The sequence below is a fragment of the Aaosphaeria arxii genome (genome assembly GCF_010015735.1).
Source record: "Aaosphaeria arxii CBS 175.79 unplaced genomic scaffold BU24scaffold_3, whole genome shotgun sequence".
NCBI lineage: Eukaryota > Fungi > Ascomycota > Dothideomycetes > Pleosporales > Aaosphaeria > Aaosphaeria arxii.
This window is the reverse complement of record NW_022983476.1, coordinates 2,837,624-2,861,891: the sequence shown is the minus strand read 5'-3', so window position 1 is coordinate 2,861,891 and position 24,268 is coordinate 2,837,624. Positions and strand designations below refer to the sequence as shown.

At 48.7% G+C, this 24,268-nt stretch overlaps 8 protein-coding genes and 1 non-coding gene across 9 annotated transcripts; 4 read left to right on the top strand and 5 right to left on the bottom strand.

Moving 5' to 3' along the window:
* Window positions 1-529: 529 nt before the first annotated feature.
* On the bottom strand, window positions 530-640 carry BU24DRAFT_t23. The gene has a single exon. It is a non-coding gene; the product is annotated as a tRNA-Leu (tRNA).
* Window positions 641-844: 204 nt separating this feature from the next.
* BU24DRAFT_449438 (uncharacterized protein) lies at window positions 845-2,138 on the bottom strand. The gene is made up of 2 exons (XM_033530945.1): window positions 1,759-2,138; window positions 845-1,675 (listed from the first exon to the last, which is right to left on the bottom strand). The coding sequence occupies exons 1-2, from the start codon at window positions 1,967-1,969 to the stop codon at window positions 891-893; spliced, it is 996 nt and encodes a 331-aa protein (XP_033386194.1). The 5' UTR covers window positions 1,970-2,138; the 3' UTR covers window positions 845-890.
* A 378-nt stretch (window positions 2,139-2,516) lies between these two features.
* On the bottom strand, window positions 2,517-8,126 carry BU24DRAFT_420916 (uncharacterized protein). The gene has a single exon (XM_033527588.1). The coding sequence runs from the start codon at window positions 7,929-7,931 to the stop codon at window positions 2,856-2,858; it is 5,076 nt and encodes a 1,691-aa protein (XP_033386193.1). The 5' UTR covers window positions 7,932-8,126; the 3' UTR covers window positions 2,517-2,855.
* Window positions 8,127-8,409: 283 nt separating this feature from the next.
* On the top strand, window positions 8,410-9,252 carry BU24DRAFT_161352 (uncharacterized protein). Its single transcript, XM_033521378.1, has 4 exons — window positions 8,410-8,501; window positions 8,553-8,688; window positions 8,740-9,051; window positions 9,101-9,252. The coding sequence occupies exons 2-4, from the start codon at window positions 8,554-8,556 to the stop codon at window positions 9,137-9,139; spliced, it is 486 nt and encodes a 161-aa protein (XP_033386192.1). The 5' UTR covers window positions 8,410-8,501; window position 8,553; the 3' UTR covers window positions 9,140-9,252.
* Window positions 9,253-9,713: 461 nt separating this feature from the next.
* Window positions 9,714-11,943, top strand: BU24DRAFT_420914 (uncharacterized protein). Its single transcript, XM_033527587.1, has one exon. It carries the CDS (start codon window positions 9,870-9,872, stop codon window positions 11,868-11,870), a length of 2,001 nt encoding a protein of 666 aa, XP_033386191.1. The 5' UTR covers window positions 9,714-9,869; the 3' UTR covers window positions 11,871-11,943.
* A 40-nt stretch (window positions 11,944-11,983) lies between these two features.
* Window positions 11,984-15,034, bottom strand: BU24DRAFT_432428 (uncharacterized protein; the record flags this gene model as incomplete). Its single annotated transcript, XM_033529923.1, has 11 exons — window positions 11,984-12,004; window positions 12,059-12,260; window positions 12,313-12,360; window positions 12,413-12,598; window positions 12,646-13,543; window positions 13,606-13,799; window positions 13,847-13,877; window positions 13,932-14,158; window positions 14,228-14,335; window positions 14,386-14,942; window positions 14,996-15,034. 11 exons carry the CDS (start codon window positions 15,032-15,034, stop codon window positions 11,984-11,986), a joined length of 2,511 nt encoding a protein of 836 aa, XP_033386190.1.
* Window positions 15,035-15,761: 727 nt separating this feature from the next.
* On the top strand, window positions 15,762-20,221 carry BU24DRAFT_161284 (uncharacterized protein). Its single transcript, XM_033521376.1, has 7 exons — window positions 15,762-16,209; window positions 16,328-16,466; window positions 16,586-17,599; window positions 17,649-17,760; window positions 17,813-18,070; window positions 18,194-18,642; window positions 18,689-20,221. Exons 1-7 carry the CDS (start codon window positions 15,853-15,855, stop codon window positions 20,176-20,178), a joined length of 3,819 nt encoding a protein of 1,272 aa, XP_033386189.1. The 5' UTR covers window positions 15,762-15,852; the 3' UTR covers window positions 20,179-20,221.
* A 327-nt stretch (window positions 20,222-20,548) lies between these two features.
* On the top strand, window positions 20,549-22,401 carry BU24DRAFT_161295 (uncharacterized protein). Its single transcript, XM_033521377.1, has 9 exons — window positions 20,549-20,862; window positions 20,924-21,024; window positions 21,082-21,238; window positions 21,307-21,393; window positions 21,467-21,570; window positions 21,630-21,755; window positions 21,854-21,978; window positions 22,087-22,233; window positions 22,331-22,401. Exons 1-9 carry the CDS (start codon window positions 20,671-20,673, stop codon window positions 22,372-22,374), a joined length of 1,083 nt encoding a protein of 360 aa, XP_033386188.1. The 5' UTR covers window positions 20,549-20,670; the 3' UTR covers window positions 22,375-22,401.
* A 409-nt stretch (window positions 22,402-22,810) lies between these two features.
* BU24DRAFT_420910 (SCP-2 sterol transfer family protein) lies at window positions 22,811-23,680 on the bottom strand. Its single transcript, XM_033527586.1, has 2 exons — window positions 23,405-23,680; window positions 22,811-23,332 (listed from the first exon to the last, which is right to left on the bottom strand). The coding sequence occupies exons 1-2, from the start codon at window positions 23,418-23,420 to the stop codon at window positions 22,965-22,967; spliced, it is 384 nt and encodes a 127-aa protein (XP_033386187.1). The 5' UTR covers window positions 23,421-23,680; the 3' UTR covers window positions 22,811-22,964.
* Window positions 23,681-24,268: the final 588 nt, after the last annotated feature.

The following is a 24,268-nucleotide window of genomic DNA, read 5'->3' as shown; positions in this document are numbered from 1 at the left end:
GGTCTGGCTCTAGGGTTAATTTCCGTTTTGGTATGGAGGAGTTTAATTGTTGAAGGCTTTTTTCCTAATAGGGTGATTTCAGAGACAGAGTACTCCGTAGATGTATGTATGAAAGTTCCTGTTCCTATTCCTAGCTGGTATGACTGTAAGAATATCATTTTGTAGTTGTATTCGCCTGATGAATTTGTAGATCTCGTTCACAGTCCCACTGCAAGTATCGGTTAATCCCTGTAGTCCCCAAGTGCAAATCCACAGCCACGCAACCAAAACAAAAACATATTCGTATAATCTGACATTGAGTAGATGCAGAGTCCGAATCACAATTGAATTTGGAGTAAAAACATCAATTGTCACCTTAAAACGATCAGTGTAACCACTCCAGCCGACACCATCGTTATAACCAACCAGCCCAGCAACGGTGCTAAGGAACCCCCTAGCGCCACACCCGCCAACTTTGGCGAGCAAAAAAAAAAGAAGAGCAAAAAAAGAACGAATCGCTGCAACTCGCTCAACTGAAGCTGGTGAATGTTGATCAGAGTGGGACTCGAACCCACGCCACTTTCGTGACCAGGAAGATACAAACGTATCAAGACGTTAAGGAAACCTTAACCTGGCGCCATAACCGCTCGGCCATCTGACCTATGCTTGATTTGATGGAATGCCGACGACTTACTCGTGATATGAGCCGGGAGATGCAAGAAAAATCAGGACTTCAGATATGTGGTTGATGGGAGACGGCGATTTTTACGAAGTCGAAAGACATAGAACGAATATTGTGTGGCCCCACAAGTAATATCAGTCTTGGTTCGGATCATTGCATAGGTATGAAACTAGTTTTTGTATTCATTAGTTTTTGATATTGTGGGGTGCTTAGAACTTTCTATGTCCTCTTAGACGAGACCTGCGAAACCAAATATTCCAACTCCCGCTCCTAACAACCAATCCATTTCATTCAAACTTGCTGCTCCAGTCTCTGAAGAACCTGTAATTGTTGTTCCTGTAGCTTCGTTCGAAGTCGCCGCAGTTGCTGTGGATGCAGATGACGCCGCCCCTGAGCTCGCACTGTCTGTTGCGGTAGAGACGAACAAGAGGTCATCAGTTAAGAACGGCATGCGAGGACCATGAGCACACCTCTCATACTCATAGCAATAGTTCCCAGACTCGCAGCAACCTTCTCCGCAAGGTGTCTCGTAATCGCTCGCCACGCAACTCCTCGTGGGTTCGGGTAGTGGCGTTGTGGTGATCGACGCAGTGTTCATCTCAAACTGCGTCAAGATATCTTCACCCACTAACGAATCCTCATCCACGGACACGCCTTCGCAAGCTTCGAGGCACTTGACGAATTTCGATCCTTTCTTCCATGCAGGATTATGCGTCAACTCTTTCTCCGCGCACTCTTGCGCACAAGGATAGCTCTTGCAAGGTAGGTCAACAGACGCCATGTTCGACAGCCCCGTTTGAAGGATATCAGGCTTCTCGGCTGGTACAATTCTCCCTTTTCCACCAGTAAGCCAGAATGCCTCTGATACTCCGCCGAAGACATACGGCTTGACCGTCGAATCGTTGGCGAAAAGAATCATTCTCACGTCGTAGTAATACCCCTGAGGTCCTACCTCAGCCGGCACAGTGACGTTATATCTTCCGTCTTTCGCGGGCATGTAATCTGTTAGAGTACCTATGTAGCGTCTTCTGATTAGCCTGTCTTTTCTTTTTTCTATCACGACTCCATTGGGTTGTTGAGGCTATCGCAACGCTTACACATCCATTGAAGGTTCATCGAATTCCCCAACCCGAGCTTCATATGCGTAATCTTGAGTCCATCCTTGGGGCCATTAATCGCATCCTTGACTATTACCTCAAACGACTCGTCTGCTCTGGCTATGGACCTATTGATCTCAGGCTGTCCGGCACACGCGATCTTCGCGATAACGAGGAAAGTGGCGAGCGATGTGCGCATCGTTGCGCGCATGAAGAATTTATACCTATTAAATGAATTGCAAATCGAAGTCTTGGGGAGAAATCGGGGGTCGCGCAGGCGGCCGATTCTGTTACTATGTAGTTTGCCTTACGCACGCAACGGTATAAACTGCAGGGCTAATTATAATCGAATACTTCGTCTTCTCTTTCGGCACCACACATAATTACAGCGTCTGAATCCTTCGAAGCCAGCATCGCAAGGAGGTCTGTGTCGTGTGCACGAGGGATATCGACCCCGGGGCGCCCAGAGACGCCTAACTATTTTTGAATATGGGTATCCTGATTGCTTCGGGTCGGAACAATTGAAATCATAGCAGGCGCTGGAGGTAGAGGCCGTTACCCGTAGAGCCAATTTCTGGGCATTGGGGGCAGGGATGATGGTCCACTCCTATGGGCTGTTATGTGTGGACCTAACATAAGATACTCGAGGTCCAGCGTCTTTGATTTCGTGGTTGTTGGTCTGTGATTATCAAGTTTGTATAGAAAGATTAGTGAAATTCAACCGCAATGCAGATCAAGTCTTTGAAGATTAAGAATGCGTTTCCTGGAATTTTTGATTATTTGAGTTATTACCGTCATAGGGCCCCATTATCCATCCCAACCAAATCCTGGTTCTCTAAAAATCGGTTGTCCCCATACCGTCGCCATGCATGCATTTCAATGAAACTCCCGAAACGTACTGAGATTAAAGGTGATCTCACCCTTTCAGCAATGTATCTCGGTGTCACGCCAGGTACCCAAAACCCATGAACCCTGATACACACCACCTACTCCTGTTTTAAATATGCTTGAATCGTTTACTATATAATACAGAGTGAGCTTTAGCTCGAATGGAGAATTCTCCAGGCCCTTTCTAGCCTACAATTGTGTGAATTGCACTAGTATTTCTTCTTCCGGTTTGTACGATGTACATCCTGACCTTTGCGGTTCCTCTTCTGTCGATCAGTCGGCGGCTTGTACGGCTCTTTGCCGTACTCCTCGCGGTAGAGGTCCAGCATATATTCGTCAACATGTCGGTGCTCAGCGTCGTCCTTCTGCCCAGCTTCGGAGGGTTGTCGGGTCGCACCGCCCTTTGGTGTTGTGTTGGAGCTTTCGTTGAAGTCGACCTGGTCATCATGGATCTCATCGACGATTTCCTTTTGGGCAATGTTGGCGGCGTTTTGATCTTCAGTGTCCTCGACACTCCGCATGACTTTTGAATCACCCAGCAGACCGGCTCTTTCTCCCAGAACCCGATCCATAGCTGCACCAGCTTCGTCAACAGGCTCACTACCTTCGAGGGCGTCCCTCCAAGTGACTTTATTAAAGTAATCCGTCGTGAAATCTCCTTTCTGGATGATGACATCATCTAGAAGACGCTTCTGATTCGATTTACGGAGGATGTTTGCCTCGATGGTGTACTCGCTGACGAATTTATAGATGTGTACGTCGCGCGTCTGTCCGATACGATGGCTTCGATCTTGACATTGTTTGTCCATGGCGGGGTTCCAGTCCAAATCATAAAAGATGACTGTATCAGCACCTGTCAAGTTTATGCCCAAACCACCTGAGCGTGAGGAAAGGATGAAGCAGAGAATTCGTGGGTCGTTATTGAACCGATCTGTCAATATTTGACGTTGCTCAACCTTCGTGGCACCATCTAGTCGGAGGTATCGATGACCGTGGATATTCAGGAATTGCTCAAGAATGTCAAGGACTTTGGTCATTTGAGTGAATATTAGCGCACGGTGGCCACCAGCTTGGAGTTCTCGGAGTAGACCTGCAAGGCGCTGAAGCTTGCCGCAGTCGTACTGTAGAAGGCGCTTGTCAGGGAAAGCGATGGATTGTCGAATGCGAGGCTCGTGGAATGGGTCGAGATGCTGTGCCATTTGCGATGCTCGTACCATTCGTACTCCAGGTTTTGACAATGATAGAGGAGCTAACTCTTCGGCCGCAACGGCAGGTGTGACGCAAGTGAATGTTGTAAGCAACGAGTGCATAGACTCGGCACGTTGCTCCATCGTTGGCACCAATTCCTGAAACAACGAAACTTGCCTTTGATACCATTCGCTAGCCCTGAGAGGGTTCAAGGGGGCCCGGAAACCAAGATTTCCTTTCCTCAACATCGGACCATGATCATTAGGTTGGATCCAATCGCTAGGATCCTCTCCCATGTCGCCTCTCGATGGCGCTTGGTAATGTGCACCAAAAGCGTAGTCCTGATAATCAATGGAAAGGCGATCAATTAAACCCTTTCCATAAATTGGCCGGAACATGGTCCTGGCACGCGTAAGCCGGAGACAGGTTTGCAGATGATCCCGCACTTCTACCGCCTGCCTATGTGCCATTGTGGCTAGAGTGGCTTGCAGAGAATGAGCTGGTGCTGGTGTAGGAGGATTGAGGCGACGGGTGTGAACTTCGATAAGATCCTGCAAGGGGCGAGTTGCACGTATATGCTGAGCACGACGTGCATGCAGCATTGATGACTGTTCCCGCCGTGCAAACAGGAGGTTGAGGGCGTCCAGATTTACTGTCTCTTCTTGATTCTCGTATAATCTCTTCTGAACGAGAAGGGATTTAATCTCATAAGCAGCTGTGACTGACTTGGGCATGGCCATGGATGTGACGATTGCACGGGTTTCGAAGAGATCCGGGTGGTTACAGACTTTACGAAGGGACATCAGACAGTTGATGATAGACATGTAATTCCCCGATGACAGGATTTGCTTAGTCGAAGCGCGTCCCATGAACCCGTCGTATAATTGCCGCTGTCGCTTGGAAAGCTTGCAGTATACAACATGCTCGTACTTGGCCGGCATTTGCTTCTCAACGTCCGCCTTTAGTCGTCGGAGTAAATAAGGTCGCAGCACCTCGTGCAATTTCTTCACGATCTTTTGAGCCTCAGCGTCAAGCTGCTGTCGTCCTTGATCTAAAATCTGGGAGGTAGGGTTTTTCAAAGCCATGGTGAATTCTTCCAAACCAGCAATTCGACCCTCCCCAGCAAAGCCAGCAGGCATGAGGAAGTACAACAAGGACCAGAGCTCATCAATGTTGTTTTGCAACGGAGTTCCCGTAAGCAGAAGTCGATGTTCTGTGCGAAGGTTCAACATGGTTTGCCATCTCTGGGATTTGAAATTCTTGATATTATGGGCTTCATCCAAAATGAGGTATTGCCAGGCTCGCATCTTGAAGGCTGCTGCGTCTTGTAGAATGAGTTGATACGACGTGATGACCACATTGTACATGTCGCGTCCGGTTGTTCGCCAACCTGCTCGCTTGCGTTTGCGTTCGTTTATGTCGCCATAATAGGTCAGAATCTTGAAACCCGGGCACCACTTCTTGAACTCCATCTCCCAATTTAGCATAACACTCGTAGGGACAACCACGAGATGCGGCCCCCATGCCTGACGGTTGACGGCAATGTAGGCAAGGAGTGATATGGTCTGGATGGTTTTGCCCAGGCCCATCTCATCAGCCAAGATACCATTAGTATCTGTATCATAAAGATTTGCAAGCCAATCTAATCCATCGTGTTGATATTCTCGAAGGGTGCCACGAAGTAACGATGGAATCTCGGTACGTGGAGGTGATGAAGAATGGCGTGACCGGCTTTGGGATTTGGACGGGGCCATAGCTACATCATCCATGTCTTCATCTCTGTCCTCGATGGATGATTTCGGCTTGTCCGCAGACGTCTCCCCGTTCTTCTGGTCTGTGTCACGGCCATCGGTCGTAGTCAGTTGCTCTTGGACCTCTGATTTGGCCTCTTCTAGTTGCTGGTCAGGGTGGTGTCCGTTGACACCGTTAGAGTGGGGGCTCGGAACACTAGGCTGCTCGCCTACGGTTGATTTGTTGTCATTTGTAGGGCCAGCTTCGACAACCTCCATGGCATCCGCTACCTCATCTCCTTCAGCTTTGGTCTCCTTGTCAAGGATTGTTTTCGCGGCTTCCTTCATTTTCTTTATCTCACTTGCTGACAAAAAGCCCATGACACCCAAGTCTCCCCCTTCATCCTCAGATCCGCTATCAAATCCATCGTCTTCATCAGACTGCTCCTCGTCTTCATCACTTGGCCACTCTTCACTACCTGATGCAGATCCGCCATCTTCATCCTCGGTATCCAAAAGTGCTTCATCAACCAAGTCAAGCTCAACGGTAGCAGGGTCGATGTTGTCAACTCTCTTTGGTTCATCTTCTGGGTCGTCATGGTAGCCGTTGGTCTTGCTGAGAGAGTTCGTTGCTGAATCCGAAGTGTTCTCAATGTCGATATCAGGGTCCGGTGTAGGTTCCGGTGTACGATCCTCAGCCTGGTCTTCTACTTCTTCATCGTCCTCTCCTTCAGAACCTTCTTCGTCCTCGCTATCATTGGGTAGATCCGGGAGTTGTTCGTATTTGGCCCGTAACTGTTCAGCGGTGAGGTTGGCATCCTCATCATTGATGTCTCCCTCTTCGCTGTCTGAATCCATAGACATTACATCGTCGTCGTCCCTTTCGTCGTTCCCAGCGTGGGAATCGCGGCTCTCAAAGTCACCCTCCTCGCTTGCTCTGTCATCGCTGACGTATGAAACCGAGTCCGCGGCGCCACGGCCGAGAATCTCCTGAGCCTGGTTGAACATATCGTCCATCGCCTTGTGGCCAAGCTGTAACTGTTGCTCTTCCCATTTAGCAACCCGCTCTTTATCAATCTCCACCTTGACGTTGGCCCAAGTGTCTTTGACGTCTTTCACAATCTGTTTGTATCTTAAAAGCGCACGATCCGATTCTTCTTGATCCATCTCATCCTGCGTTTTCCGCTTGTATTTGGTCTTCCAATAGTCCACAGCTTCTCGGGCCAGGGTCCTGGCTTGGCGACGATGAGTGAATTGTTCATTTTTCAAGAGCTTGTTGAAATGTAGAGCATGGGCAACGACATGGTCCCAATGGCCATAGCGAGGCGGAGGCTCTTCCGCGGGTTCGGGGGCAAATATACTGCATCGTGATCTACTGAGGATACCAGATTCGGCAGCTTCGGCGATCTGCATGCGACGCTCCGCTTCTTCCCTAACTTTATCCTCCGTCAGCCTTTGACCCTCCTCGCCTTCTAGAGGATCGTCACTCCGTAACCAGCTTGTAAAAGAATCGAATTTGGTGGGAGGAGGGGCATGCTGAGGGTGTCTATTAGGCACCTCAGCTCGTCGTAGGCGAAGACGGAGGCGAGGGGCGGGGCCGGAGGAATCTCCCACGATATCGTCTTGATCGTTGTAAGGCGAGCCGGGTTCTGGTAGATCGGCGTCAAGGAGCTCATCAGGGGGAGGTTGAGGTACTCTTCTGGGGCGGCCGGGTCGTCTTCGTACGCTGTCAGGAGACTGCTGTTCTTGAACGGGTGATGAAGATGTTTGCGCGTTAGCTATGGACGAATTACGTTGACGCGTCGACTTTCGCGAGGCGGGCGTCGGGGCGGGGGACTTCAGCGAGGCTGTCGATGTCTTTCTCTTGAGATCAGACACAGTCTTGCCTTTGGCTTGAGACGATGAGCCGGGCGCAGGTCGGATACCATTTTTCTTGACGCTACCCTGGTTTTTCGGCGTCCCGTTCGTCTGCGCCGTCTTCGTCGCGTGCCGCGTGCTACGCTTTGCTGGCTCGGGGGTAGCCGTAGGTGTTTCCTTGCTGAACCTCGTTGACTTTCTGACACCGTTGTTAATTATTGTCGTCGGTCCATCGGCTGCGAACGATTTCCATGGTGGAGATACAGCTCGAGATGCAGAGCGACGCGGTGTGAGCTCGTCCAACCTGCGCCGCTTCGCGGGTCGCTGTGCGACGCCACCGTCATCCCCGTTCTCACCAGATAATTCCTCTTCCTTTTTTATGGGTATTAATTCAGCTTCGATGGACAAGGCATCGTCGTTGACCACGGCGGTCGTATCGGGGTCGAGGATGACTTCGGATGGTGGTTGTGGGGTTTCGTCCTCCTTGACGATCTGGACATCCGCGCCCATGTCCATTCACTCAACGCTCCCTTTAGGAGAGATGCACGCGGGAGACCACCGATATCTCCGCCAACCCAACATGTGGCGGCACAAAAGATATGTCAGCAGATGTAGCAGAGTACGACGGTTGCAGTGAAAGATTCGGATTTCGGTTTGCAAGTGTTGGTCGGGAGATATGGGCAAAATGGCTGGCTTGTCGGTGTCGTGTTGATGATGCCGTTACCTGGCGGCGCGCGATTCGAAAAGTCAAAGTTCGCCAAGTCGCTAGGGTAGTGGCCCGGCCTTGCATGTCCGTGACATGAGCAAACGATGCAAAGCATAACGCTGCGTAATCGCGATACGGAATTGTTGGGGATTTATTTCATGATCAATTGTCGAACTTCTAAGATACAGTGAACTTTAGAGATAGACCTGAATGGGCTCCGAAGGCATGGCCTCTATTGCATCACGAACATTCTGGGGTAGAGTTCCGAAGGTGGACTAGCGTGATAAAGACCTTACTAAGCATAACCTGGCATCACGAACCTCCAACCTCAAGCATCACCTAGACCAAAGTACCCCAAGCAATCGCGCCACCACGTAGGTTACCATCGCTATGGCATGCATCGAAAGCTACTAACGAACTCACAGCATGCTTTCCCGGCGCATTGTAGCAGCTCGCCCGCTGGCACGCGCTGTCGTCCCTGCCATTGCCGCACGCCCACAGTTCAACCAAATCCGACTCCGATCCACCCCCACCGAGGTCGAGGAGCTCGACCCAGGAATGGTCAGTACAGTCCTGGCAGTTGAAGCGATATCAGAGGGCTGACTCTCATAGAACGGTGGCTATATCAACCCACCAGCCGAGAAACGAAACAACCGCGATCCTTACGGTGATTACTGGGACAAGCAGGAGAGGCGCAACTACGGCGAGCCTTGCCATGAGGATAATGATATTCTGGGCGCTCTGTCGCTACATGATTACAACCACTTCTCAGCTCGGTGGGGATTTGTCCTCGCAGGCACCTTCATTGCAACTGTTTTCGGACTCTGCGGAGCCGTGAAGTTGGTGTATCCAGATAAGATCAGTATCCCTAAGGCTTATGAGGGAGGTTTGGAGGCTGAATTAGGTGGACCGAAGGCTGTTAAGGTATGTCAATCTTCACATCCGTATCGTGAATCAGTGCTAACTTGCGAAGGCAAGGTCAGAGGGCGAGGATGTTTACTGGAGACATTAAAGAAAGAGTGCGTCAAATGCGCCTTGTACATAACCGAGATTTTACAACACACAAAATTCAGCAATTTCATTGCGTTCAAATCTGAAAGCCTGAGTATTATCTTGTTAAGGAATATCCTGCACGAGTTTCGACGCCTGCATATATTCATACGTACGTTTTCCGCATAGTTTTTCTACATTCGGTTTGCACTGTCAAGTCGAAGGTCTCACGGCCGGAGAACTGCCCAATGCAAAGACGAGTAGTACACAAAGACTTGATTATTTTCTGGCCTTGTAAGTGTCTCTTGCGACAATGTCTAACCTGCCATGTCCATCAATTCAAAAGCGTACTGGATAGGGTTTCTCTAGCTTCCACAATTCTTCAAGTCCGACATTGGACTTCAAAGAGTAGGTTGTGCCCAGAGGATATCATAATGTCTCAGGAAACTTGGAGATGTTATCGCAAACATGAGCTGGCCAATAAACTACCTTGTCTTCTGCAAAGCCCCCCCCCCCACCACGCATCGTGGCGCAAGTTCATACTTGGCTTCAGCCGCAACACCCACTCAACCCACTGCTTATAGCTGTCGACCCATCTCTTCAAGACGCAGACCTTGATTCAAAATACTTCTGTTTGCTCTCTTCCTTATTGAGCTTTAATTTTATGCGGCTTCCCAAAGTTCTCTCCGATCTAATTTGACTTCAATCTCCCTCTACTCCGCACCTACAGCTGGTCTTGGTATGCTTCCACAATGATGAAGGCATATCTTTCTCGGTTCTGGCCTCCATACTACATTCTAATCGTCCTCATCTCATTCACCGCTGAGGGAGCTGCATTAGACTTTTCTGAAACGCGTAACAATACGGAATACGTAGGATGGCACAGCGGGCCCCGTCAGCGGGGAACTATTCAGCTTCTATGGAGCTGCCTAGCCACTATCATTGCAACCACCTGGACAATCCTGCATTTGAATGTTCCGCAACAGGGTCTTAGTGCTTGGTCACGGGGTATCCAAAAATTCAAATGGATGATAATCACAATTCTTTTCCCGGAGTTCATCTTTGCAAAGTCTGTTTGCGATCTGCAAGTAGCAATCGATGACCACTTCGCTCTCAAGCAATTATTGGACCAGGATCAGCTCGATTATGAATTTCCTTGGATTGTTCAATTTGGATGGCTGGAGTCCCTCCTATATCGAATGTTTCACCTATTTGATCTGCAAAAGTCTTTGAAAAGGCTCAGATCACCCAGTCCACCCCCAAGACTGAGAAACCCGACACCTAGAATCGAAACATCATCCTCTGGACCTGCTTCTGTGACCCCTGCAGATGTCGCGTTCGACTATGGCTTTCATACAGACAGAATCTGGACGTTGAAGCACACTTATTTTGCGAATATGGGAGGCTTACAACGGAAACGAAAATTCAACGACGAGTTCTATTCCTCAGAAAAAAAGGATCAGGGAGTGCCCATCACGACCGCAGCACTGTTAAATTGTTGTTATTTCTCAGACCACAATCCAATAGCGAGGCTTATTCTTACGGAAGAGGATATTGACGACAAATCAAAGGCCGATCTTTTTGTGAAAGCTATTGCAATATTGCAAATACTGTGGTTGCTCGTTTCAGTGTTGTATAGGCTCATCGTTCGCTTACCCACGACCCAACTGGAAATCTCCACAGCTGCCTTCTCAGCTCTTGGCGTTGCAACATGGCTCGCGAACTGGTATAGACCAAAAGACGTACTTCGTACCACCCCTGTTTATCCTTGGAAGATACCAGACAACTATGGATGTGACGCTAGAAAGAACATGGGCGTTCGATTCACTACACGCATGACACAAGGCCCATCTACCGATGAACGCATTGAATCCTGCATCCGAAATGATGCTATTGGGTCTTCTAAACACGTAAGGACGACGTCTTTGCTTCTAGCTCTTTCAACCACAGCATTTGGGGGACTGCATTCTTTGGCATGGTTGTCCACATTTCCAACTTCTATCGAACGAATTACCTGGATGGCAGCAACTGGTGTGGCTGCAATGTGCCCACTCGCTGTACTCATCGCCAATTACGCCATCCTCCATGTAGCACAAAAGAAGGTACAAAAGACCTTCGCACAACTGAGAAATAAGTTTCAATCCAACCCCAGAGAAGCCAGAGAAGCCTCACCCGTTCTTTCAGGCTTGCTTGCCATTGATTATCCTGGAAGCGAAGGTCGGTCTGGGGCGAAAATCGAAATCACCGTCGATAATCCGGATTCGCTCGATATGAATATACAGCTATTATGCCTCGATCTAGCAGACTCTATGGAACAAAGTGAGTTTTCAATTTTCAACCACATTGACGCCTTGCTAGGGGAGAATAGCATCATCTACGAACTTAGGAAGACGCGTCCAAGCCTAGAATTCAAATGCCCTCCTGTAGGCGTAATTGAAAACATGAAATCATGGGCAAAGGGAATGTTTCTTTATCGTGCTAAGCGGGCTTTGGAATCGGACACCCTTGTCAGTTCTGTTCACTTTGCTTTCAATCTACTCCAGAACTATTCGATCATAGGTGGACAGTTGCAGACAGCCAGACGAAGAGTGGACGGAGCAAGGAAAGCAACTCGGTGGCTTGCCATTCTTAGTGGTTTACTTTATTGCCTTGCAAGAAGCATATTGATAGTCTTGACTTTTGCAGCATTTCGCAAGACGGACGAGAGAGTGTACATAAATACTTGGACGAACAACCTTCCAAGCATATCGTAGATGGAAAAAATCCACGTACTCACTCGAACTGTATTTAAGAGCAATGCATGTACAAACAGTTACAGGCTTAATGACTAGGCCATTCCCTTCAAAAGAGAATAATCCACGTGCGATCAAAGTAAAGATCTCAGGCGCTATACTGGAGTCAGTCATCATTACTACACCGGCATGTTCATTAGAATACCTACCTGAAGTGCTCCAAGACTATTATCAGCCTGTCCGCCATCCAATCCGGAGAACAACACACTCGCAAGATTCTTCTTAAATTCTTGCGTTTCCATGACTCTTTCCTCGAATGATTCTCGAATATAGAATCGAACAGTGGTGACTTCGCGTGTCTGCCCAATTCGATGAATGCGGGCTAATGCTTGTTCTTCTATCGTTGGATTCCTAAAAGATGGGTTAGATCTGCGAGAAAAAAGCATGCAAGCGGAAAACGGACCAATGTGGTTCCATAAGGTAGGCACGAGAGGCCTCCGTGAGTGTGAGCCTGAGCAGTCAAACGTTAGCTTAGAAAGATAGTGGAGAGAGTAGAGCAATACCCAACAGCGCCGCATTGAATCGTCAATAGTATGACACGGACACTAGGATCAGTTTTGAACTCGTTCAATACAGGTTGTCTCTGAGCCTGGGGCGTTTTTCCGTCGTAGCGGACGCAACGAATGCCTGCTTGTTTCAAACCAGTTTCGATGATATCGAGCGTCAATCTCCAAGTTGAGAACACAATACTTTGGACGTTAGCTAGTAGACTTGAAAAGGGAAAGCATGACAATACCTTTTCACATCGCCGGGTAGGCCTTTGAGATCGGAGATCAGTACTTCGATTTTGGAAGGCATTTCCTGAGGATTAAGTTGTGGTAGCTTTGAGACCTCTCCGAAGACCTCCTCGAAGGAGCTGTTGCTGACAGACACAGGTGCAATCGGGCAAGCGGGTGTGTGACCACAGACCATTTTCTGCTCGTGAACACGAAGTCTCGAAGAGCATTCGGCACATGCATATTTTAAGCATCGAGAGAATTGAGGACTGTCCTGTTGCAGGGTGTCATCCACAGAAGTTTCCGTGAATTCTAAAGTTGACGAGCATTGTGAGCAGATAATTGGCTCCATCTCACGCTTGATATTGAAAGCTTCTTGAGCCATCGCTGCCCAATCCTTTATATCCTGTGTTGGCACTTTCTCATGACGAGTCTTATAGTGCAGGCCCAGATTGCAAATCAGTCGCATTGACTCGATCTGTTGAAGAAAATTGACGTAAGCGCCCGGCTTCGAGAGCCCCGTATCTTGGAACAGCGCATCATCGATCCTTGTGATTGTTTGCTGGCGGATATTGTCGTACAATATTCTTTCGGCTTTGTTGAACTCAACCGGGCACCTTACATCTCGTCGGGATGGCAGATCAATGGTCTTCTTGGCTCTTCGTAGTATGAGACAACGTGCTAAGCGCTTCAACCTTTTCACGGCTTGTTCATCCTCGCCAGATTTCCACAGTCGAGATATATCGGTGTCAAAACGTTTCGGATCATCGTATGGGTAAGCGCGGATGAATTTGAGCAAGGCAGTGAGATCGCTCAAGTGGTTCTGGATCGGAGTACCGGTCACGGCCCATCGTGAATTCGATTCCAGCTGGCAGATAGCACGAGCCATCCGTGTCTTCATGTTGCGGATTACATGGGCTACATTTTTGGTCAGTATGCATATCCATCATTACAATTGGAGAGCTAATGAGAAACATTACCTTCATCTAGAATGATTCTCTTCCATCGGACTGAAAACATAACATGACTTTTTGAGGCTTTCCATTTGATCCAATCTGCGGCAATAGTTTGATAAGTGGTAAACACTATAGTTATTCCATCTAAATCGCCAATGTCATTAAGCTTGTCCTTTCCATGATGGCGACGAAATTTGATGCTGCCTTGTTCAACATGCCTGGAATGGCATTAGTCTGATTTCAATATTGAATGTTATAGTCTTACTCTTGGACCTGTTCTTCCCATGGACTCATGACTACTCTTTGTGAGCTAGCTTTCATGTGCAATTATAAGGTTATCCAATACTGACGTTGCTGAGGTACAATTACTAGTGTGGCCGATACTGAGGGCTTTGGGTTCTCTGGGTCGTCCCACAAATCGTTCTCAGTAATCATTGTACGGCCCGGCTCCAGGTCGGCTGCGATCAAGGCTATCATGGTCAATGTCTTGCCCAGACCCATAGGATCCGCAATAATGCCACCGTAGAATTGTGGCGGTGCTTCGACTTGATGTATGTCCGTGACGCGATTGAAATGCCTAACGTCGGCCCAAACTGGGTCAGTTCTCTTAAGAACACATGATGTCTCACATATGGATTGTACTCACAGTCTCTCGTGACTGGAATCAAATGCTTCCCAGATATCTGCACCTTTTGACTCCAGAGCCCATCCCTTTTCTCGTAGCAGCATAAATGTGAGCGCCTGCTTTTGATGTCTATGCGCGAGGTAAGCGGAGGAGATGTATCGCTCGGTCGATAGTCTTACTTATGTAGTGTCGCGCGGATCAGAGCAGGTGGTTCAGCTTCTTCCAGATCGTCTTGACCGCTGATGATATCAAGGAGGTCAGGTTCTTCATCAATCTCTTGAAACTTTGCCGGGCTTGATCCTAGGAGTACAACTTGAGATACGTAGGGACATAGTTTGAAATCGATTGATGATAATCTTTGCGGATTCCAGTACTTCACATCCATGTCACAGGATCGAGGATCTTGCAAGTAGATGTTATATTCTTGGAACCATTCGCCGATTTCATCGAACAGGTCGGTCGGACCATACACCGTAATTTCTAAAGTGCACGTCGATTGCGAATACGACTTTGCATTGGACCGAACCGGTCCATCGTCATCAACACTACAAGACGAGTACAAAAGTAGAGTTGAATCATCCAGTAGGCCCTGGATCATTTGGCCATATTGGGGTAATATAACTCCACACAACTGTGTGCCTTCTTTGGAGCGAAATTTGTCACACGACTCCAGAGTAACTGCAAAGTTGCTGGTGAGAGCCCGTGGTCGCTCACACCTAGCTTTTATAGATGGTATCTGAAGGGTTTAGTAGTGCGAGGCATTAAATTACGCAGCAAAAGTGCACTCACTGTTCCGAAACAAACTATGCCAGAGTCGCCGTTTTCCATGTCAGTCAGCATGCCTACACTGCCTTCGTCGACCATTAAGTCCGACTCCTGGGCAGCCAAAGTCGGCTGCCAAGTAGCGCATCTTCCGATTGAATCGACGACCTGACAGTTTGTCTTGTTTCCATCCTCATTTGTCAGATCGCAGAATTCGTAGATTGAAGTGCTTAGGGGGGGCTCGCTCGATCCGTCCAATCCTTCTATTGCTTCAAGGAAAGCTTGACCAGGCTCGAAAGCTATCAGGACATCATCATCGGCGCTCGAAGAATCGAGCAGCCGCTGTCGTTTTGGCTCCCGCTCTTGGGAATTTTCCATTAAGATTGTTGTTTAAGGGCAAATGGCGTACAATTGAATCGATGTTCTCTTGTATGGCACATGTAGTTCGGGGTTCGTGAGGCTGAGAATCCGCTGACTGGGGCAGGGGCACAGCACAGCCTCCCTGCAATTGCAATTGGTTACGGGTGGCTGTTCAATGTGGAAATGAACTGCTCGAATCCCATCCCATTCCACCAGCACTTGACTACAAATCTGTGGCGCAAACTCTCTTGTGGTGTCTCTCTCTAGAGTCTAGACTGTGGTTGTGGTACACCCTGCCTGAAATCTGTTGTACGGTGCCGAGCACCTATGTACTGTGTAATGGCCCCCAAATGCATTCGCATGCCAAGATCTGCATCCCTTGCACCTCATATACTCGTATGCTTCGCGCCCACTAGTTGCTTGTTCCAAAGATTCATCTATCTCCAATGGTGTTCTGTCGTTGTCTTCTATAAATTTTCAGGAGTTCTTATTTACAATCGCATCATACATGCGATGCGATCAACATGCCGCTCGCACCAGTAATAGCGGCACCCGCTCGACAGACGATGAGAAATGCGTTTGAGGAGCTCGAGAGAACAGTGACCCCGGCAGACTCAAGGAACTTTCGATCAACAGGTCTTCATGATGTTCGCAGTGCAGCTCTAGAATTAGAGAACCAACTTGGGGCCCGACAGGCACTCTGCAATATGCGTCGACTTGTGCCATTGATCGATGGTCTAGAGCATTACTCAAACGTTGTTGGCATCCTTTGCAATGGAACACCCTTTTTGCCTTGGGTCTGGGCACCTATTACATTGATCCTAAAGGTGGCATCCGAATATGTGGAGGCACTCGAAGAAATCATGAAAGGGTACAGCAAGGTATGCATGACATTGGGCGATACGCTCGATTGTGATCCTACTTCGTCTACACAGCCGCTCTTGTGAAATCACGCATATTGTTGTTGATTGGGGCCACGATGGTTAATCTTTTGTGCAGATAGCCGAGGCACTTGGTCGTTTTGCGATTCTAAGTGACACCTTCGTCACTGAAGCGGATTTTCAGCAGTCACTTGCTGTGTTTTACGCCGATATCTTGCTATTTCACAAGCATGCATATGTGTTCGTTCGACGAAGTGGTAAGTTTAATTCGGCATACTTTTCAGCTCTAGCCAGATTGCTATTGGTAAGGCATCAAGTGCCGGTCCATATCAATCGCTGAGATCACGAGAGCTTGGCTAACAGTACGTGTCTATAGGCTGGAAGCTCTTATTCAAGACATCATGGGGCCGCTTCCAGAGACGCTTCAATAATATTCTTGAGGACCTGAAACGCCACGGAGAACTAATAGACCATGAAGCGAATGCACTTAACATTGCGGCCGCCGCTCAAATGCGACAAGAAATTCGGTCATGGAGAATAGAGAGTCTCAATCAAGTCAAACGTGAAGAGGAGAACCAAGCTGTTCTCGAATTCCAGGCGATCATATCTTGGCTTAAAGTTGACGTAACGGAGCAGATCCAGATTTTCGAGACCATCAGTGACGAAGGATCCAAATACTCAGGAACGTGCTCGTGGCTATTAAAGAACGAAAGCATAAAGTCTTGGTTACAGAGATCGCCAGACCCTCCGCTACTCTGGCTTCAAGGCAACGCGGGTTGCGGGAAAAGCGTCATTGCAGCGAAATTAGTCGACTTTGTCCAGGCGTCAAGATCCTGCATCGTCCATCACTTCTGCACCTACACCTATAACTCGTCCACAAAATATGATGGCATATTGAAGTCAATTCTACAACAGATTTTGCGCAAGAATAGCGAACTTGTTGCACATGTATACCAAGAATACATTGTAGGAAAAACGCTTCCTACAACTACCAATCTCGAACGGTTGATTGTCACTCTGGTCAATTCTCTTTCAGATGGACCGCGAGAGAAGCAGTACATCTACATGATTATCGATGGAGTGAACGAATGTGAAGCAGCGAGGCAGACTCGTTTAATCAATCTGTTGAAGCAGATTTCTTCCGTCTCCTCTACGACTTCCGGGGCACTTTGCAAGGTACTTATCACGACGAGAGCATCTTCCATTATGGACAAACACTTTCGGAAGGATCATGTCATTTATCTGAGTGATGAGGCAAGCCCTTTACAGTCTGCAATCCGACTGTACATCAACCAAAGGTTGAGGGGTTTAGACGAGCGATTTCGTCAGCTGGAGCTTGAGAGGGAGGAGATAGATGAAATCGAACAACTTGTAGCAAAGAAAGCGGGTGGTATGCAGACCTTCCTAAAGACTCCCTCACTGTTCTCATTCTCGAATAGGCATGTTTCTATACGCAAGACTGTTGCTTGACTACATCAAAGCAAACTTGTTCTTCAATGGAGACGAGATTAAAAGCGCAATCAATCAATTACCAGAGCATCTGACCGAATTGTAAGGTCCATTCGTTCAAGGACAATTAGGGCAAAACTAACCAGAGTTCTAGCTACCAAAAATTGTTGACACAAATCCTGGTGAGATTGAACGAACAATCTCAGGATAGGGTGAGACGTGTATACAGTTGGATCGCGTTTGCAAAGCGACCAATGAAAAAGCTGGAGTTTCTCTCTGCGCTGTCTTTTACCTCTGGTGATACTAATTTATCCAAACTGGTCCCGAAATACATTGTCGAGGATACTTGCAGCCCGCTCATCGAAGAAAGGCGGGATTCCACTATTTCCTTCATCCATATTTCAGTAAAACAGTGAGTATGACTTCACTATTGCGCGATGGCGTACCATGGTCATTTATCTCTTTTGTTAAATCTGAAGTGTTCTTCTATAAGCCTTAGACGAATTTATACGTCAATTGCTAACATATCGCACAGTTTCTTACAGACACCTTCCAGCGCCCTGATTCTAAAGGAGGAAGATGCAATTCGCGAACATGCGATTGCATCTGTCAGCTGCCTCATCTCGGGTATGCAAGTGTTCAGTAAACTATACAATGAGCAGACAAGGCTTCTACGCTTGATAAAAGGTGTACATGGTCTCCATGTTTACGCAACTGAATACTGGACCGAGTATGTTTTGGCGAATGCAGCATTGGAGGGCGGACTTGATGGCTCTCCCAAACTGCTAGATGTGATCAAAACTCTAGCAGAGACCCTTGACAGCGCGTCTGTAACACCACTTCCTAAATTAAAGGCTTCGACCGACAGTCTTGATGACCGACTGGGTCTTTTAGAGAAATATGGGACAATACAAACGCACGTAGAAAATGCATTGATCGCACGGTCTCAGAAACGAATCGAATCGGAACTTTTCCAGGACACAAGTATGTTGCACCTCAGCTCCTACTGCGCCAGTATTGATGATCACAGTTCCCAAAAAGAAAGGAACTCCAGCCGAATCCACTTATCTAGATGAAGTGTCGGTCACCCTAAATGCATACCAAAAGTCCGTTGAAACTTTGCTTGACCAGGACTCTTTCCCAGGTGCCTCCGTCGAGGAACTTGAACTGTTCAAAAGCCACTTCCGGACGTCAGCATACACCTGCCGACTTCGATCCTGTCCGCATGCTACAATAGGATTCCAGACCGATAAGCTTCGTCGCGAACATGAAGTGGCGCATGCGGGTGGCTTCCGATGCACCTTCGTGGGCTGCCAGTATCCTCCATTTAGGACTTCGAAAGCTCTAAAGACACATTTCAGTTCAAATCATAGCACTGATGTACCAGCGCCTCGGAAAACGATACGCAAAACAGGAAACACGTCACTGAGCGGTAGACTACGAGATAGCGCACTCAACCTAGAGAAGGAGAGGAAGTCTAAAGTGTCAAGGAGTGGTAAAATCACCACATCCTCCAAGAAACATGACGCAGACAGTGGCCGCGAAACTTCCGGAGATCCCAGACAACGATCACCATCACCATCCGTTGTTACAAAGCGACCTAACAACAAGGATACAAGTGTTGACTGTTTGGAATGCCTGAAGAAAAGGGTACCTTGCAACAGACAAGAGCCTATATGCTCGACATGCAAGCGGTGGTCACGAACGTGTACTTACCTCTATTCATGTGAGCAATGCTTCTCTAACGCAGTCTTATGCGACCAAATGCAACCTGCGTGTCGAGAGTGCAAGTCGTCTTCGGTTCAATGCTTCTATGCAAACGCAAAATCTGTTCTTGATGGTAACGGCTCAGTCATGGCCGACTGGTGGAAACGCGACTCTGCAGGACCATCGCTCTGGTCCTCTGATATCGCCGGTTCTTCTGGGATTGGCACAGGCTATCTGGATATCATTCTCAACAAGATTACGCATGGCGTGCCTCTTGAGCCCGAATTGTACGAACGTGTGAAGGCAACTATTACCAACGACGCTGATGCTTGGTGGAAACTTACCGAGTTCGTCGACAATTCCATGAACAACAGCAACAGCACACAATCTTTCTCCGAGATCGTCTCCTACCTTTGGTCGGATCATCCTGAAGTCGCCCAAGAATTAAACATGATCATTGATGCAGGCGACAAAGCAGAACACACTACTGGAATCAAAAGATCATCCACATTCGGAGATGATGATGAAACGGAATACGGAAGCGACGACGAAGGGGCTTTGAGTAAGCATATTGGGTATTGCTTTTGCAACAAGGAGACCTCAGGTGACATGATTGCATGTGAGAATCAAGCATGTTCTCTCGGATGGTTTCATCTGCATTGCGTCGGCTTAGTCGTCACTCCGGATCAAGGCGAATCTTGGTTCTGTAGTGACATCTGTAAGAGACAGGCTAACCTAGACGTCACCAATCTCCTCAGCAACTACAGCATCCCAAGCCTCCAACCGTCCATCTCTCAATCGCCCACCTCATAGGAAATCAAATCCCCAACCATCAATAACCCAACAACCATTCATCTACGCAATATCCTTTCGCCCATACTTCATCCACATCTACCTCTCATTCGCCAACCTCTTGATTCTCTACTACCACGAATACACCCCTGGCAGCCTCCCACCGACCCCTGATTGGCCAAGACCCGGACATATAATGGAAAACAATCAAGCTTTTAATATGCGGCAGTTGGTCGCGCATTGCACCCGATAGGCGATCATCAAGCATTCTAATTTCTCCAGATTAGACCTTCGAGAACCTAAGATGCCATGCGGGGACGGTTTGCAGGATTCCCTTGTTCGGCAATGGATGGGAGGTGTCTTGGGGGTTCGAAATAAAGGGTTATTAGCCAGACACTGTGGCGATCGAGCGCGAGGATTTTGATTCTGTCGACTCTGTCTGTGTTGCCCCTTCTTATTGAGAATCCTTCTATGTTCTGTTGATACTTCACGACATCGGTCTGGTTCGAAACGATGCAGTTCAAATCCATCGCTCTGGCGCTCGCCCTCGCAGCGCAAGATGCGTACGCCGTATCTAGCAGCGGCCTCATGGCCAGACAATTCGCCCAGGCTGCGATGATGAGGTTCCAGTGCTCGCAGCTCGTCTACGATCGTATTGATCCGTTGGTGGAGCCAGGACACACGCCTTCTGCTCATTTGCATCAGGTGAGGAGACAGACATCGAACGTGTTGTACACCTTTGGAATCGACTGACAGAAGGAACTAGATCGTTGGAGGAAACTCTTTCAACGCGAGCATGAAGGCGGTCGAATATGACCCGGCTACCAAGGCTACATGCACGACTTGCGACTACTCTGAGGACTTCAGGTACCTGCTTTCAATTGAGTCGCCCGAGTGATCACATTTTCTGACTAGAGATGCTAGTAACTACTGGACCGCGAACTTGTACTTCAAAGCCCGCAACGGATCCTTCAAGCGCGTTCCCCAGATGGTCAACTTGGGCCTACAAGGCCGCGAGGGCGTGACAGTGTACTACATCCCTCCATACGATGGCAAGACCAAGGTCACCGCTTTCCCCAAGGTGCGTCTAACCCTCCCCCTGATTGCCATATCGACATAGAAGAGTTCCTGACTGAAATGCTCGAAAAGGGTTTCCGCATGCTCGTCGGCGACGCTGGTCTCCGCACGAAGACAGGCCAACAGAAACAGCTCTGCCACCGCTGCTTCAGCAACAAAGTACGCATCCCCTTGCCCCCCTCTGCCCTTCACCAAGAGGATCCAAACCCACTAACTCCTCATCACCACACAGAAACAAGATCCCTTCGGCGGCGCACCCTGCACAGGAGACGACACCTTCGACCTCCCCAAGAAGCAGTGTGGCGGCGGCATCCGCACCACCATCACGTTCCCCACGTACGTATCAACCATCCCCCCTTCCACACTCCAGCGCCTAATCAAGACCCCAACTCCAGATGCTGGGACGGCAAAAACGTCGACAGCCCCAACCACAAAGAACACGTCGCCTACCCCTCAAGCGGTTCCTTCGAATCCACCGGACCATGCCCGTCCACGCATCCCGTCAGACTGCCTCAACTCATGTACGTCCCCTTCCCCCCATCCCCCAAACACCCTTCCCACTCCACATCCAAAACAGCGCGAAGCAAAATACAGGATGGCGTGCTAAGAAAGGAAAAAGGTACGAAGTAATGTGGGACACCACGCCCTTCAACGACAAGTCCATCTGGCCGGCCGACGGCTCCCAACCCTTCGTCTACTCCATGGGCGACGGCACGGGGTACGGTCAACATGGTGATTACCTCTGTGAGTTCCCTTCCTCCCCCCTTTCCCTCGCCACTCCCCTTCCTATAATCTCGCTAGGAACTTTCCCTAGTAGGTGACAATGCTGACGCAAGAGTGCGTGAAAAACAGTCGGATGGAAAGACGGCGTCCTGCAGAAAGCCCTCGACGCCCGCTGCAGCGGCAACGCGTGCAAGACGCTGAAGACGCAGGCTGCAAGCGTGTCGACCAAGTGCGCGGTGCAGCAGGCTGTTAGGGAGGATGTGGGGAGCGAGGGATGTGAGTTGCTCTATCTCTTTCTTTCTTCTTCCCCTTTTCATTTGTTCCTTGATTGGTGATTTGAAGTGGTTGTGTGTGCTAATGATGTGTGTGATAGGGCTGAAGGAACTTCCGGGCGGTAATACGGTTACGTACTCTTGAGAGAGAGTCAATATGGAGTTGGGTAATGGGAGATTAGATGTATTTGTGGAGGGTTAGTGTGTAGTGTTTAGGATGTCTTTTCTAGGGCGTAGTGTAGGTTGTGGGTTGTGTGTCACTTGGCTGATAGACGGACATTCGCTAGAATGAATATAAGGTGTTGCGTTAATGTGATATGCGCAATTGCGTGCATTGATTAGTGAAGGCCATGATAGACGTGATGTGTAGTGTGAGGTCGTTTAGATATTCGACGGCCGGACCTTTGGTATGCGCAACAACAGCGTGAATCGAACTTATTCAGAATCCTACTTGATAGTTTAGCAAAAGGTCGACAAAGTTTTGGGGAACTGAATTGCAAACTACCAATCCAAACGAATATGTGAAAGAGACGTCGCAAGTGCACAGAAAGCGGATCATTGTATCGGAGAGACATCAACGAGTCTATTCGTAGGCATCCTATTCGTGCCTCGACAGCTACACAAAAAATCCTTTCTTCTCATCTCAACGATATCCAGCCGAGATCCAGTAATATACATGCCAACATATCTTTCCACCCCAACCCCCATCCTACACCCCAGACACCCCGACGACCACTACAACTTCGCATTCGTCTGCGCCTTCTTCAAAATCGGCTCCATCTTCGTCGCCTTCATGACGTCGCCCTTGACCTTGAGCTTCCCGCTCATGAACAGCTTCTGCGCGTTCGCCTTGCCGGCCACCAGCTGCCCGAAGTCCTTGTCGGACAGCACGAGCGTGACCGACGCCTTCTTGGGGGGTTCCCCCTTGCCGACCGTGCCCGTCTCCTTGAGGTCGATGTACCACGACTCGGTCTCGCCGGAGCCGTTCTTCAGCTGGAACGCGAAGATCGCGTTGCCCTTCTTTATCGCATCTTTGCGGTCTGGCTCGGAGGAGGCGAGGGATGAGGAGATGGCGTCGAAGGCGACCGAGGAGGGGAAGTTGGCTGTGTGGGAGGTGGTGTGTCAGTGGGTGGGTTGATTGATGAGGCCGTGTGGTGAGGTGGAGGGATGCGTACCTGATGCGAGAGACATGGTGGTCGTGTGAGTGGTATGTGGTTGAAAGCAATGGGTATCTTGATGTTGTGCGAAAAGGGAGTCGTACGTCACTTGATGCGGTGATGCAGCAGGCAAGACAGACGTGTCAATTCAGATAATGGGATTGATGGATGGGTGGTGAAAGAGATGTGGGACTGTGAGGAAGGACGTCTCGGGGGTATTTGAAGGTAGAGGGATAGTCAGCAGGGCTCAGCGGGATTTCCTTTCTGGCTTGTGAAATGATGTCGATGTTCGGGAAAGCCTGAGAATCCGGGGAAACGACCGGAAAGTCGGTGCATGTGAAAGACTGCACAGACCACCGCCCAACTGGGACTGCCGAGGCACGACCAGTTGGGAAGTCTAGTTGGACGTTTAGTACTCGTGTATGGGGAAGAGTATGCGAGGAACATGTGCACGTGTGCCATGCTATGCACTTTGCATTAGTGAGATGCCTAGGTAGGGTAGGTATACCGGATATAAGTAGAGCTAGGGTATGAAGACAATCAACAAGTGTCATGGTTTGCAGATGTTGGCATAGTAGAATAGTAATATATTGAAGAAGCAATAGGAAATTCCAGTCAAAGGATCGTGAGGGTATAGCTAAGTAGTCATCATGTATACATGTGCATCATACCATAAAGAAACAATAAGTAAATCGTGAAAGGCCGTTGAGGTGTGTATTCATTCGTCGTTCGTTCGTAAAATCATTCGTACAACATGCTTCATCCAACGTCGCTAGCAACCCTAAACAGAAGGGTATGCTATCCTCCTCGTGCAGAAGTGCACCCCGTTAATATGCGCCACCAAAAGGATTGTCCATCCATCCCTGGGTATATTTTAAACTT